The sequence below is a fragment of the Miscanthus floridulus genome, chromosome 9 (assembly GCF_019320115.1).
Source record: "Miscanthus floridulus cultivar M001 chromosome 9, ASM1932011v1, whole genome shotgun sequence".
NCBI classification, from domain to species: domain Eukaryota; kingdom Viridiplantae; phylum Streptophyta; class Magnoliopsida; order Poales; family Poaceae; genus Miscanthus; species Miscanthus floridulus.
Window position 1 is genome coordinate 41,388,072 of NC_089588.1, and position 14,456 is coordinate 41,402,527.

The 14,456-nt window shown below is 49.9% G+C and overlaps 2 protein-coding genes across 3 annotated transcripts; one reads left to right on the top strand and one right to left on the bottom strand.

The window, feature by feature from the left end:
- The first annotated feature begins 2,958 nt into the window (after positions 1-2,958).
- Positions 2,959-7,604, top strand: LOC136481806 (phosphoribosylamine--glycine ligase-like). 2 transcript variants are annotated; one of them, XM_066479096.1, is made up of 5 exons: positions 2,959-3,151; positions 3,221-3,721; positions 3,852-4,225; positions 4,706-5,236; positions 6,965-7,604. In XM_066479096.1, exons 2-5 carry the CDS (start codon positions 3,472-3,474, stop codon positions 7,379-7,381), a joined length of 1,572 nt encoding a protein of 523 aa, XP_066335193.1. In that variant the 5' UTR covers positions 2,959-3,151; positions 3,221-3,471; the 3' UTR covers positions 7,382-7,604. The 2 variants fall into 2 exon arrangements, with proteins under 2 accessions (XP_066335193.1, XP_066335191.1); XM_066479094.1 differs by having other exon boundaries at positions 3,302-3,721.
- Positions 7,605-8,990: 1,386 nt separating this feature from the next.
- LOC136481807 (leucine-rich repeat receptor-like serine/threonine-protein kinase BAM1) lies at positions 8,991-14,091 on the bottom strand. The gene is made up of 2 exons (XM_066479097.1): positions 11,096-14,091; positions 8,991-9,781 (listed from the first exon to the last, which is right to left on the bottom strand). Exons 1-2 carry the CDS (start codon positions 13,800-13,802, stop codon positions 9,300-9,302), a joined length of 3,189 nt encoding a protein of 1,062 aa, XP_066335194.1. The 5' UTR covers positions 13,803-14,091; the 3' UTR covers positions 8,991-9,299.
- Positions 14,092-14,456: the final 365 nt, after the last annotated feature.

Genomic DNA, 14,456 nt, shown 5'->3' on the forward strand with positions numbered 1-14,456 from the left:
TCACATGGCGTCGTTTTGCAAGTTGGGCCTCGACTGCTGGTGCGACCCATGTGTGGTCTTGTGGACTGGGCCTTCCCTAGCGGCTCAGTCCATGTACAGCCCTGTGGGTACCGGGGGTTATACCCCCACATCAATACAGAAGATATAAAGAGATTCTTGTAGTTCCTCTGAACCCAATACGAGAATTCCTTTTATTTTTCTTTTGTTTTCTCTATTTCTTTATCTATATTTTCTTTTTAAGTGGATTTTATTTTTTGTTTTATTTTTATTTTTTTCCATCCTTTATATTTATTTTATTTAAATTGTTCTTTCTTTCTATACATGGTGTATTTGTGTGATGTTAGCTCGTGTATTTTTTGTTGTTTATGTACTCCATTTTAAATTATATAAGACATTTTTACTTTTTTAGATATCTTTGTTTTTGCTATATGATGTTCATATATTTTCGATTGTGCATTTTATGGTATATTTTGGGTTATATACAACTAGTATTCATCGGATGTTTCATAATATATTTTTGTCTATTCACACACAATAAATCGATATCCATAAGATGTTCCATGGTATATTATAATTTTACTTTACACATTTCTTTTTATCACTATTTTCCTTTTTATTCCATTCCATATTTTGTTATTTTTCCTTTTCTTTTTTTATTTTGTCTTTTCTCCCATTTGTATTTTTATTTTCTACATATTTCATAGCACTCTTTGATGTATTCATGATCTTATTCGTGCAGTAGCCATAGATGTTTTATGGTGTATTTGAAGTTATTTTATGGCATTATTTAACTGTTCTCATCATACATGAAATGTTCTCATTTTTCAAATACTGGACATAGAACATTTTCTTGTGAAGGTGGAACATTGCTTACTGAATCAAGAATATTGCCTTGCTTAACAAAAAAGAATAAGTTCTATCTTCATCAGAAACATGATCTCCAACAAAATTTTATCTAAATATATTCAAGTTAGGTTTTCTTTTGAAAGATTTATTGTAAAAAACATACTGTCGGAATCAAAAATTAATTTGAATGTTCGGTTTGGCAACAATGATTTTATAAAATTTTCAAAAGATATCATTGAGTGCGGATGGCAGTAAATTTGGCATATGTATGGGGTCGGTTTGGTTGGCGAGGTACTACCAAATAGTCCAACCCGATCACCATCGATTTTCTCGCCCATGTGTGAGGTTTTTCAATTAATTGATGATTTCCCTTGGCCCGTTGATTCTTAGGAGCCGCAAAAGTATAACCTCTCGTCCAAGAAAATCGTTTCAGAAATGTTTATGTTTTCATAATACAAAAGTATTATAAAGTATCGCTTTACGTTTCGTTCCGGGAACGTGGCTACAAGTCCTGACTGCAAGGTGGTCTTTGCTTTTCTCCTCTTCCACTGCAGTGCCCACCGGATGCATGTCATGTGTAGCCGAAGGCAAAAGTTGCATTTGGAAGTGTCATTTCTTTCCAGAATGCGGGAGTAGATACTAAGAATTTGTTTAGATGCATAGAGATGACTGTTAAGCTTAAGCAAGGCAGTATTCTTAGTCAACTAAGTCAAACGTACAACTAGTTATTTTCCGGTTGTTAAGTAAGACAATATTCTTATTAGTCAACAGATTAACCTTATTTTACTAATCATTTAAATAAGGTTAGTACTTAGTAGGTAGGTTATTTTTTAGTCAACTAATTCAAACCTACAACTAGTTACTAGCCAACTAGCTAACTAATCCTAAATAATTTAAACTAATTTTTAGTCTCAATTAATAACTAGACTAGCTGATCTAAATATATCATTTGTTCTTTGTTGAAACAAGGAAGATATAATAATGACACAAATATAGCTGATCCAACTAAAGTCCGCCTATTATATAGCGATATAAACACGGGCATGACTAGCGTCCGGACGTCTGGACAGACGCGCGTGTCCGGACGCCGGCGCAACCCACCCTCGTCCGCCTTCGCCCCGCCCCATGCGCACACTTCGTCCCGTCTCTGTGCCCGCCAGTCGCCCTGACCCCTCCTATCTCTCTGCACGGGCAACACTCAATAGCCGGGATGAGCAACTAAGGATGAGCGCGCCCTGACCGCAGCACCGCCGTTCGTCGGCCCCCGACGCGCCGCGCGCCTAGTCCACTCGCCTCCCGCCGTATAGAATAAAACACTTGCAACATAAAAAACATTTGAATGCAACACACGTGAAAGTAGATGAAACATTTGGAACACGAACTTGCAACATGTGTGTGAAACACACGAAATATCCAAATTTGCAACAATGAAACCACTTGCAGTAACATAAGACTAGAACAGGTGAAACATTTGCAGCATATGTGTGAAACATATGCAACATCTAGATAAAAAAAGATTGCAACAGTCATCTGTAAACAGATGAAATATTTTGAACAAACTCTTGCAACATGCCTCTGAAACACTTGCAACACATGCAACATCCCACAATCTACTTTTGCAACATCAAGATGAAGTAATTACAACATACCTTTGAAACGTCTGAAACACTAGCACTTGAACACATACGAATGCAACATAGGGGAGGGAAGGCCAGGCCAGTCGATTCCGGGCGGCGGGGTGGGAGCCGGTGGCGAGCCGCGGTGCGCAAGCACCACCAGCATCGGCCACGCTTGCGGGTGCCCTTAGCTCTGTCAGGTAAGACTTGAGGCACCACGACCCGTGTGTCCCTAGCGGCCATGGCGGGGTCAGCGGCATGAGCGTGCGCTGGAGAAGGGGGCGAACGGATGAGTAGCCACGCTACTTTGGGACCGGGCAGATAAGCACTAAGGAGTAGGGTATGGGCTCGTGAGGGACGGACGGATAAGCACAAGGGGATGGAGATTTGTTTTTGTTTTGGACCCGCTCCTGGGAGCGGCATCCAGGTGTCAGGCTGCCCGCCTCCTAAGTGATGGGCCGTCCTGGGCCTTTCCGCGTGCTTCGTTGGGCTGGATTACTGGGTAGGAGGTCTCAGAATCGCCAAGGCAGTGAAGCCGCCTTCAACTTGCGCCACCGCCGCCGCGCCGCCGCCGCCTCTCACCTGCCCGACCAGCCGCCGCCGGATCCTGCCTCACCAAACACCGACCCCATCGCCGTCACGGCGTCACCCTCCTTAGTCCGGATGTTCGTTTGTTTCTTCTGTTCTTGGTGAGTAATCCTAGTTCCTAGCTTAGCTTGGATAGATTCCCTTGCTCTGACAGCTAGCTGTTACAGTAGCTCTCTTCACACTCAAAACCAAATCGAGGATTATTGTGCTGCGTGGTGCCCTTCTAACTCGATCCAATCCGTCCACCGCAGAGGATTATTCAACTAGGTTCTTCTTCAGAGGCAGCGCGCAAGATCGACATTGGTTGCGACTACAGGAGTTGTTGCTTCAGCGCAATCTAGCTGCCGGGGCAGTTTGGTTTCCAGAATTATTGGGGGATTGAACTGAGCTCCCGCGCCCCCGCGCTGATCCCTCCCCTGCCATGGCGTGCGCTGCTTACAGTATCAGAGGCCCTCTCATGCTGGCTGCAAGGCACCGCACCGATTTGCCAGCCAATAATGACTTGTGCATTGGCTTGAAGTCTTCGGTGTCTTACCCCGTTGCTCAGCGGTGGAGCAGCGACAGCTCTTCGGTTGTGATGCAGCATGTCATATCCCATCGTCACTTGATTGTTAGGGCTTCAGCAAGGAACTCGAAAGCTTCAGCAACCGAAGTGGGCACTGCTTCTTCTGGTATACTATAAGACACTGGATTATTGTTATTTTGTTATCTTCAACTCAGCATTCTGAAATGAAGTGTGTTAATGTAAATGAAAACTCAAGAGCAAGCTGGTTTGACGCCTGTTTATTGCCTTTTCCCCAGATGAGAGGATAACTGTATTGGTCATTGGTGGTGGAGGCCGGGAGCATGCTCTTTGTTATGCCTTGAACCGTTCCCCATCTTGCAGTGCAGTTTTATGCGCCCCTGGTAATGCGGGTATTGCTCATTCCGGGGATGCAACTTGTATCTTAGATTTGGACATCTCCAGTAGTGCTGATGTTATCTCGTTCTGTCGTAAGAGGGGTGTGGGAATGGTTGTAGTGGGTTCTGAAGCCCCACTTGTTGCGGGTCTTGTGAATGACCTTGTCAAAGTTGGGATACCAACCTTCGGCCCTTCATCAGAGGCTGCAGCGTTAGAAGGATCAAAGGACTTCATGAAGAAGCTATGTGACAAGTACAATATCCCCACAGCCAAGGTACTTCCTATTACAATTTATGCTGACTGTTAAGCTTAAGCCCTATAGGCTAGCCTTGGTCTGGCTACAGGGTTTTGTTTATGAAAGATGCCTGCATATAGGTGACTGCATCTGCAGGTTAACAAATGAATCAAATATACCATTTTAGGTACTGTCATAGAGACACTTCCTTTGTTTTGACACAATTGCTAGCCCTGCTCTTATACTAAAATCATATCAAACAGTCACATACACTATGAGTAATCAGCTCTTATTTTCCATGGGCATCCCATGATTTTCTGGCTGAACTATATTAAAGAACCATTCATAATTATATTTGAAATTGAAGTCACTTTGTTGCTCGAAAATGAGAAAATGCAAAGTCAGTATACAAAAATAGGAAATGCCAGCTCATTCATTTGTATGTATTTATAATTTCAGATGTTAAGCCATACAAACCTTGCTAGTCTGAGCAGTGAGCACTTATGTTCTCTCTTGTAGTATCGCACATTCATGGATGCTGTGGAAGCTAAACAATATGTCAAACAAGAAGGAGCACCTATTGTTGTTAAAGCTGATGGACTGGCCGCTGGAAAGGGTGTGGTTGTTGCGATGACTTTGGATGAGGCATTTGAAGCCATAGACTCTATGTTGGTTGAAGGCTCATTTGGTTCTGCTGGTTCACGGGTTATCATTGAAGAATTTCTAGAGGGTGAAGAAGCATCTTTCTTTGCATTGGTAGATGGTGAAAATGTTTTGCCTCTTGAATCAGCACAGGATCACAAAAGAGTTGGTGATGGTGATGTTGGCCCAAATACTGGCGGTATGGGTGCATACTCCCCTGCACCAATAGTGACAGATGAGCTCAAGCGCATAGTCATGGAAAGTATAATTATCCCTACCGTTAAAGGCATGGCAGCCGAAGGGTGCAAGTTTGTTGGTGTATTATATGCTGGACTTATGATTGAGAAGAAATCTGGGCTGCCTAAGCTTATTGAGTACAATGTAAGATTTGGTGACCCAGAATGCCAGGTTAGTTACCCATCTCAAAATCTAGTATTCATTTCTGTATGTTTACAGGTCAAGAAGTTTCACAATATTAATTGTCAAAAACAAGATCAAATCAAAAGGTTCATGCAGTTTAACTACTGTATAGTAGAGTTTTGGAATGCATCCAGCAAGAATGTAGTACAGACAAAAAAAAGTATCAAACTAAATATCTGCAGCCACAAAACAAGGATGTTAAAAGAGCTCTGGCTGAATGAAAAAAGAAAGAAAGAGATCATCTGCTTCCAGGATCATTTTGAATAAAATCATCTGATTGTTTAATAGACTTTCAATCTAACGGACCAATGCATTATAGTTTATATACATGTCTAAATTTGATTTTTGCAATTTTGTTTTTGGTTTACATGACAACAATATAATCAAGGCATTTTCATTGGACAACAGAATGCAACGAATTTTGCATACCTTTCCAACAGAGTCTATCGTTGTGCTGCACTTTTGCGCTGAGATTTGCTCTCTAGGTCTGCCTCCAGTATTTCACTCTATTTTCTTTTTTCTTTAACGAACGCTCACTCTATTTTCTTCCTGTGGAGAAGCTGAATAGGCTGCAGCCCTATATATCATTTCTGCATTTCTGTGTTACACAATAGCATAGTGGAGTTAGCCTATGTGATCAGAGATACGATGTGCAATCTAAAAAAAGGAGATACAAGGTATAGCGAAAACAATAATGGCAGAGCCCAGTGAGTAATTGCAACACATACCTTTTCTAGATCTGCCTATTCAGGATTAATCTTCTAGCCATTATACTGTTCCATATTATTTGTTTAATTAGTATTAACTACCATAGTTTTCGAGGGAAAAAAGTATTAACTACTATAAAGTTTCTCTAATTCATGTAATTGTGGAAACTCCAATATTTTACTCTATCTGCTGTAAAAAGTTCCATTTTTGTTTTTATACATCAATGATAGTCTATTTGGTTTGGCCAGTTTAGATGGCCCCTAGAAGGGTAGGCCTGGTGCAGTGGTGAGAGCTGTCTCACTGAGTCACCAAGTCTGTGGGTTCGAAGCAGCCTCTTTGTAGATTTTGCGGGGGAAAGGCTCTCGGTTTATCCCTTCCCCAGACCCCACTCATGTGGTAGCCTCCGGCACTGGGTCTGCCCTTTTTTAGTTTAGATGGCACTGGACCCAACAGTGGGACTTGCTTAATGAGTGGAGGCCCGGTAGCTGCACCAGAAGGGCAGGGACAGATGAAATACTAGGAAGTAGGAACTATGATTCTTGCTTAATGAGTGGAGATACAGTACATAGGGCAAGTTGACCCTGAAGGAACTGACTTCTGAAATTAAGGAAACAAACCAATATAATTTTACCTCTAAATAAGAACAAATCTTAAGTCTACTGGATCTGTAAACACTGGGGATCAAAAGTACTACCTATCAAAATTAAATCTTAAAGCATGTCAGGAAAAAAGTATGATTGTTTTTTGTATCAGGAGTAGCTGTTATCTAAGTACATAGGAACTCAATTGCAGGCCAGCATCACTTCAGATTGCTATTGGTGTAACTAAAAATGCCAATGCATTGCTACATTGTAATTATAATGTTCAATGATCTTTATAGAAAATTTCCTTTGCTTTTGTTGTGCTTGTCTAATACATCTCATAATTATGTACTTGACCTGTGAAATATTATTTCTGTTATATTCCAATTATCCTTTTCTCTACTAATTTGTATTCCTGTCATTATAGGTTCTGATGATGCGATTAGAATCTGATTTGGCACAAGTTCTGTTATCAGCTTGCCAGGGAGGATTAAGCAATGTTTCACTTACCTGGTCACCTGAAATGGCAATGGTGGTTGTAATGGCAAACCAAGGGTACCCTGGCTCTTATAAGAAGGGGACTGTAATAAAAAACCTAGACAGGGCTGAGGAGGCCTCTCCAGCTGTCAAGATATTCCATGCTGGGACAGCACTAGATGAAGATGGCAATCTTGTCGCCATTGGAGGTCGAGTTCTTGGTGTCACTGCCAAGGGCAAGGACATCGAAGAAGCAAGGGCAAGAGTATATAATGCAGTAGATGCTATTGATTGGCCAGAAGGGTTCTTCAGGCGTGACATTGGTTGGCGAGCACTGTGGCACAAGCAAGTGGCTAACTACCCATGACCATGGGATTTTCTTAGAGAACCACAACTAAGGTGAGCTTGTAGTGATACAAGTAATAAGAAGGGAAACATGTAACCTTCACTGTTTTTGGTTGTGGAAAGACAAAGTATTGCTGGTCAAACAGCAGCATGTTCAAATTTTAACACCTGCTGGTTTCAGTATTTGTAGATGTTTAAACTGATCTTGTGTTCAGAGTCCAGACAAACACTTGAGTGAAATTGCACCATCTGAATTCTGACCGTGTCTTCAATTTTCTGACAAATAATTGTGACATCTCCTACATGTTTATGCTGAGTTACTGTCCATTAAAATGCTAATGATACTTTTGTGTTTTCATATTATGTATACTATACTAGTTGGACCAGCTCTATCATTTGACAGTACAGAACAGAGGTGCACACAACGCAACAGCAAGAATATTGGCTAACAAGGACCAACTACAGTAGCATATAGCTACAGGAGAAGGAGAGATGGAAAACGCCAATACAAACAGTTGATATGAAATCCTGAGTGCGGCAGCTCTATGTAAATCCTCTCGATTGGTTTATGGTGCAACGGCTTTCCCGGTGACCGTGATCGAGCCTGTTCGTTTGGCTGTGGCTTTCGTAAACGATCGTAAATTTACAGCCGAAACAGTATTTTTCTCTCACACAAACCAGCCAGCAGTACTTCTTCACGAACCAGCAACGATACGAACCAGCCAACCGAACAGGCTGATCTAAGCGGCAGCCATCAGAGGTAATCTAAATATTCTCTCTTCGTTTTCATTGCTACATGAGCTTTTGCCATGTCAAGTGACAGTTAAATTGGCACTCCTTTCGATTATAGCTTCTTAGAAATCCATCATCCTGACAATCCTGTTTGGTGAAATGACTAACAAAAGTACAAGGTGTTCCAGTAAGCATCTTGATCTCGTGTCTGTCTTCCATCCCTTATAAAACTTGCAGCTTCTATCTCTCCTTTAACTTTCATGATTAAAGCTACACATCTAAGCGCGACGGTCGAACCGGTTTTCTCGTGTGAATTCTCGAGCTGCATCTGCATGCATGCTGACACTGCAAGTCCTGACTGAAACCATGTTGCTGCTGCTGTCCATATACGTACGGATATCATCTGTTCAAACCTCTGAATTTTCTCAGTGCTGTCCATATACGTACGGATATCATCTGTTCAAACCTCTGAATTTTCTCAGTGGTTCATCCTATTTCTGCTTCCATAAAAGTTGTGCGATTCAGTTGTCTGTCTAGCTTGTGTGCTTTAAGCGTCGTTGGGAAGTGAGATGTTTTCAAAGACTGTCAAGTACCGCTCTTTTTTCGCACTTCTCTTTCATGCTTTGCTTTCCCTGAAACCAAAGCTCCAGTCAAGAATCTTCCAACAGATGATCACCACACCTGTTGCTGACAAAAAATGGCTCAAATAATACAAAAAGCCATGAACAAGTACCGGGAGTACTCATTAGACATAAACAAGGATTAGTGTAAAGGTGAGGAGCTTGTACTAGAGTTGTAGTGGGCAATGGATGGTGGCTAAAGATTACCAGGAGATTACAAAGCGCGAAAGCTATGATGATAGAAGGGATGCTATTGTTGCATGCATTGGACATCACAAACCCCCAGTAGCTAGGCGATAGCATATGATCGGACCCTATACACCTTTGAATTGCTAGATAATGAACCAAAAGAATTTGGGGGGAAAGAGAGAGGGGGAGAGAAAAGAAAGATACAAAAAAATATATACTAATAAAGTTACATGTTATTGATCCCCAGCTCTTGTCACACCATCTCCAATGTCGGCCGACCAACGTGTAGAACGTACGTCTAGCTCCAATCTGCACTACAGTGCATGCTAGCTGTAACTTTAGTCCTGCATGATGATGAGTCGTCGTGTGTTTCTGTAACAATGGCGAGAAACAGGTGTATCAGGCCAGCAGGTCCGGGAACAGCTTGTAGCAGTTGGCCGGCGGCGGCTCCTTCCCGCCGCCGTCGGGACTGCTGCTCTCCTCCCCGCCCGGTGTCGGAGCCGCCACCGCCGCCGAGGAGGTTGAGGTGGACGGCGACGTCTGCGCGGACGCCGACGCCGCGTGGCGCGGGAACTCGTCGGCGAGCATCTGCACCACCTCCCGCATGGTGGGGCGCTCCACGCTGTTGTCCTGCACGCAGAGCATGGCGACGAAGAAGAGGTGCGCCACCTCGTCGCCGGGCGCGCCAACAAGCCTGCGGTCCGCGATCCCCGGCACGGCCTCCCGTCGTCCTGCCGTGGCGCGCTTGGCCCACTGCACGATGTCCACGCCTTCCCCGAAGTCGGGCCCCACGGGGCGGCGCCCCGTGACGAGCTCCAGCAGCACCACCCCGTAGCTGTACACGTCGCTCTTCTCGTCCACCCGCAGCGTGTACGCGTACTCTGAAAATTGCACGTAAAAAGAGGTTGCACGATCAGTATTGGTAGTATATATAATATAAGCAGGTTATTTAAGCTGCTGCCCTAGCTAATGTTTGTCTATTACGCGTGCCCATGCTGGGCAAGGCGATCCCAGCCAAATCGTATCTTTGGGCACGCATGAACCCAAAAATAAACTACTAGCTGTATGTATTGAAGCGAATGCCACTGTTGCCAAAAAGTAGAGAGAAAGAAAAGAAAAGTTGGTGACTGCACGCATTAACAGTGGCGTATGTATGCATGCCCCCCTCTGCCGTTGAAAAAAGCATGGCCCGTCGTCTCCCTTTGGCGACGTTGCATTGCATGGGGCAGGGAGGAGCACGCCGCTTTGGCGAAGCCCCATGCGGACGACGACGCCTTTTGGTTGCGCTTGGGTTATTGCGTGCCGGTCAAAGATACAGCAGCGGGAAGGAAGGGACCAAGGCCAGCCGGAAAAACGCGAGTGCTGTTCTTCTTCTCCCCAACGACTGGATTCGTCGTCTCAGCTGTTGTACTGAGAGTGACAGCGTATGCGTACCTCCAATTTCGAATCCCTGGGTGGCCAACCAAGACATCTGACCTCTGGACCGCACCACCATGACCATGAGCATGCAGTGCAGGACGACATGCATGCGTTCACGCCATTGATGGCCTTTGGAGTTTGGTGGCAAGCCCGATGCTGCTCCTCTGCGGTCTCTGGACTGCCCTGGCCTGGGTGCATGGGGAACGGCGAAGGCGGACGACGCCGCGGAGGAGGCCCACCGGGCCCACGCCCGCATCGTCCAGTCACCATCGGCGCTGGGGCCGGGGCCGGGGCCCGCGCCGGGAATTATTGGGCGATCCGAGTCTGCCCAGAGGACCTCTTTTTGGTGGGTCGCCGAGTCTGCCCAGAGGACCTCTTTTTGGCCGCTTTCGATGCCGGGCCCACGGCTCAGTGCTGACGTGGCTGCTGCCGCGCAATGTACTCCTACGAATTTGTGTGCCGCAGCGTGTCAGGGAGCCATACCCCCAGATATCGCCATTTCATCATGGCTTCAATCATCGTGTGTGTGTGTCTCTCTCTCTATATATACGTTGGTCTACGTTGGTATGGGCAGCCCCGGTCAGGCTGTACTCTGCTCACGTGTCCTAGTACCGTGTATGTACGGTTGGCGCGGAGGCAAGACAGCGCTTGAGGCGCCACTGTCGCGTCCCGATTGACCATTGACACGTTGAATAGCAGATACTACTCACCGATCAATCAAAATCAAATCCTAACCGTCTGATTTATGAGCAGAAACGGACGGAGATGGTACGTACCAGGGGCGATGTAGCCGTAGGATCCAGCGACGGCGGACATGCACTCGTCGGTGGCGCCGCCGGAGCCGCGGCGGAAGAGGAACTTGGCGAGGCCGAAGTCCGCGACGCGGGCCTCCAGGTTGTCGCCGAGGAGGATGTTGTTGGACTTGACGTCGCGGTGCACGATCATGGGGGAGCAGTCGTGGTGGAGGTAGCACAGCCCGCGCGCCGCCTCCAGCGCGATCCGGTACCGCCGCTCCCACGCCAGGGACGCGCCGCGCTTCTTGCCGTTGCCGTGGAGCACCTCCCCGAGGCTGCCGCCGCCCATGTACTCGTACACCAGCACGTTCGCGTCGCGGTTCGTGCAGAAGGCCAGCAGGCGCACGATGTTCCGGTGCCGGATGCTGCCCAGCGTCCGGACCTCAGCTTTGAACCCGCGGTCGTCGCCCTGCCCCTGCTGGGACTGCTGCAGGCGCTTCACCGCGATCGCGCCGCCCGACCGGGTGCGCCCGGCGTACACGACGCCGGCGCCGCCGCGGCCCACCACGTTGCCGTCCTTCATGCACTCGATCACCTCCGCCACGCCGAAGTCCACCTTGTGGAACGCCGTGAACCGCCACCTGCCTTCCCCGCCGCCGCCGCCGTCCACGCGGAACGACCGCGCGCGGAGCACGGCCGCCGCGGCGAACACCACGGAGCAGGCCAGCAGGCCTAGCGCCAGCACCAGCTTCAGCGCCCCGCCGCGCCGCGTCGTCATCGTCGTCACGCCCCCCGCAACGCCGCCTCCGGCGCCTTCCGTGTAGTTGCACGGCCGGCTCACCACCGGGCCGCACAGCCTCGGGTTGCCCGCGAACGCCGTCGCGTTCAGGTACCCGAGCTGCCCCGTGTCCGGGAGCTGCCCGGACAGGTCGTTGTACGAGAAGTCCGCTGCCGTGAGGCTGATCATGGCACCGATCGCCGCCGGGATCGCGTCCTCCAGCGCGTTCCGCGACAGGTTGAGGTAGTTCAGCACCCGGATGCCCGCGATCGCCTCGGGGATCGCGCCGGACAGGTTGTTCCTGCTGAGGTCGAGGTACGTGAGCTCGCCGCACTGCCCGACGGCCGCCCCTGGGATCGGGCCCGACAGCTCATTGCCGCTGAGGTCGAGCTTCACGAGCCGCTGGAGCTCCCCGAGCTCCGCCGGCACGGCGCCGCCGATCCGGTTGTTGCTCGCCAGCAGCGTCTGCAGCGCGGTGAGGTTGGCCAGCGTGCTCGGCAGCGGGCCCGACAGCAGGTTGTTGGACAGGTTGAGCTGCGCCAGCTGCGAAGACGAACTGGCGGCGGACGCGCTCGGGTTCGACGGCACGGCGCCGGAGAGCAGGTTGTTGTGGAGCTCCAGCAGGCTGAGCCGTGGCAGGTACAGCAGCCCGGCGGGGATGCTGCCGTTGAGGTAGTTCTGGCCGAGCCGGACGCGGGTGAGGCTCGTGCACGAGCCGAGCGAGCCCGGGATGGGCCCGAAGAGGAAATTGTTCATGAGGATGGCCGTGTGGAGCTGCCCTGACGCGCACAGCGTCTCCGGGATGACGCCGGTGAGGCGGTTCGAGGACAGGTCGACGAGCCGGAGCGGCGCGCTGGCGCCGAGCCCCGCGGGGACGCGGCTCGTGAGGTTGTTCATGAACAGCTGCACCGTCTCCAGGCGCGGCAGCGCGGCGATGAAGTCGGGCACGGGGCCGTGGAGCCGGTTCAGGAATAGGTTGAGCAGCCTGAGCGAGGTGAGCGACGCCAGCGAGCGAGGGACCTCGCCGGTGAGCGCGTTGTTGGAGAGGTCCAGCGCGGTGAGCGACGTGAGGTTGCCGAGCTCCGGCGGGATGGGCCCGGAGAGCTGGTTGGTGTGGAGGAACAGCGTGTCGAGGGACGCGAGCGCGCCGAGCTCCGCGGGCACCCGCCCCGTGAGGCCGCAGTTGGAGACGTCCAGCACGGTGAGGCTGCGCAGCCGCCCCAGCGCCGGCGGGATGCCGCCGTCGAACACGTTGTAGTACCCCAGGTAGAGCTCCCGGAGTGTGGTGAGGTTGCCGAGCTCCGTCGGGATGCGGCCCTGCAGGTTGTTGCCGTTGAGGGACAGGTACTCCACCGCGGGCATCGCGCCGTACGCCGACGGGATCTCCCCCTTGAAGTAGTTGCCGCCGAGGTCCAGGTACCGGAGCCTCGGGAGTACCGCGACGCCGAGCGGCAGCGGGGACGAGAAGTTGTTGTCGTAGGCGTCCAGCACCTCGAGCGCGGGAAGCGAGGCGAAGTCCCAGCCGCCGTCGAGGTCGAGCGCGCCGCTCAGCTGGTTCCCGGACACGTTGACGTGGCGCAGCGCCGGGAGCGGCGACGCGATGGCCACGGCGCCCACGATGCTGTTCCCTGCCAGCGAGAGGGACTCGAGCGCGCCGAGCCCCGTCAGCAGGACCGAGACGGGCGCCGCGCCGCTGGACGACACGTTCATGTTGGCGATGTCGACGGCGACCACGCGCCCGGCCGCGCCGCACCGGACGCCCGTCCAGGAGCAGACGGACCCGGCATTGGCCGCCGACCACGACCGCAGCGCGCCCGGGCGGCAGCCCAGCGCAGTCTTGAGCGCGAGCAGCGCCATCGCGTCGCCGCGCAGGTCGCCGGTCCCGGTCCCATTGCCATCGGCGGCGGCGTTGGTGGACAGGAGCGCGAAATGCAGGAGCGCGAGAAGGAGCAGAGGTGGCGAGGGCCTCATCGATCGGGGTGCGTCGATTGTTTCTTGGGTTCGTCTCTGAGCTTGTGAATTGCTGTTCAGGAGACTAGCTAGAGGAACTGAGCTGCGGCCATTGGCGCCGGCATTGGAGGTTATTTAGTAAGCTGGGCAGAGAGTGGAGGAGGAGGGGTAAAGGCATGCGAGAATCTTGAGAAGCTTCACAAGAAGATGGAGTGGAGGCTTGAGAGTGAAGCTGGGAGGTGGAAGATGATAGATAGTGTCAGGGGCGATCGAGGGGAATATGTTCGTTCGTTCATGGAGGGGGGTTTGTCTTTTGAGATATATATGGCGTGTGGGTGAAGGGTGTCTAGACTCACTCTAGAGCAGCGCAGTAGCACTCTGTGCTAGCTAGTGCATTGCTCTGCTCTGCTCTCTGGTTTTCAGTGGTGCTAGGGTGATTCTCTCGCTCGCTCTCATCTCCTTCCTTTTGCTGTTCTTTGGGGACTTTGGGAGGAGAGGGAAGGCAACTGTTGAAGGCTTTTTGTAGGCGAGGAAGCAGCCATGGCAAAAGAGATGGGATGGGTGTGGCGCAAGTGGCTTGCACTGTGCTAGGGAGTTTCTTCTAGCTTTGAAATTCTCTAAGGACATGCATGCATGGTCCATTTTAAGGATGAAAACGGTCGGAAACAGTCGAAA

What these genes read in the sequence shown, in the direction of transcription:
- LOC136481806 (XM_066479096.1), top strand. Translation starts at nt 3,472, where the DNA reads ATGGCGTGCGCTGCTTACAGTATCAGAGGCCCTCTCATGCTGGCTGCA. An exon ending in ACAATATCCCCACAGCCAAG is followed by an intron (nt 4,226 to 4,705) that starts GTACTTCCTATT and finishes TCTCTCTTGTAG; the next exon opens with TATCGCACATTCATGGATGC. An exon ending in TTGGTGACCCAGAATGCCAG is followed by an intron (nt 5,237 to 6,964) that starts GTTAGTTACCCA and finishes CTGTCATTATAG; the next exon opens with GTTCTGATGATGCGATTAGA.
- LOC136481807 (XM_066479097.1), bottom strand. Translation starts at nt 13,802, where the DNA reads ATGAGGCCCTCGCCACCTCTGCTCCTTCTCGCGCTCCTGCATTTCGCG. An exon ending in CTACGGCTACATCGCCCCTG is followed by an intron (nt 9,782 to 11,095) that starts GTACGTACCATC and finishes TGCAATTTTCAG; the next exon opens with AGTACGCGTACACGCTGCGG.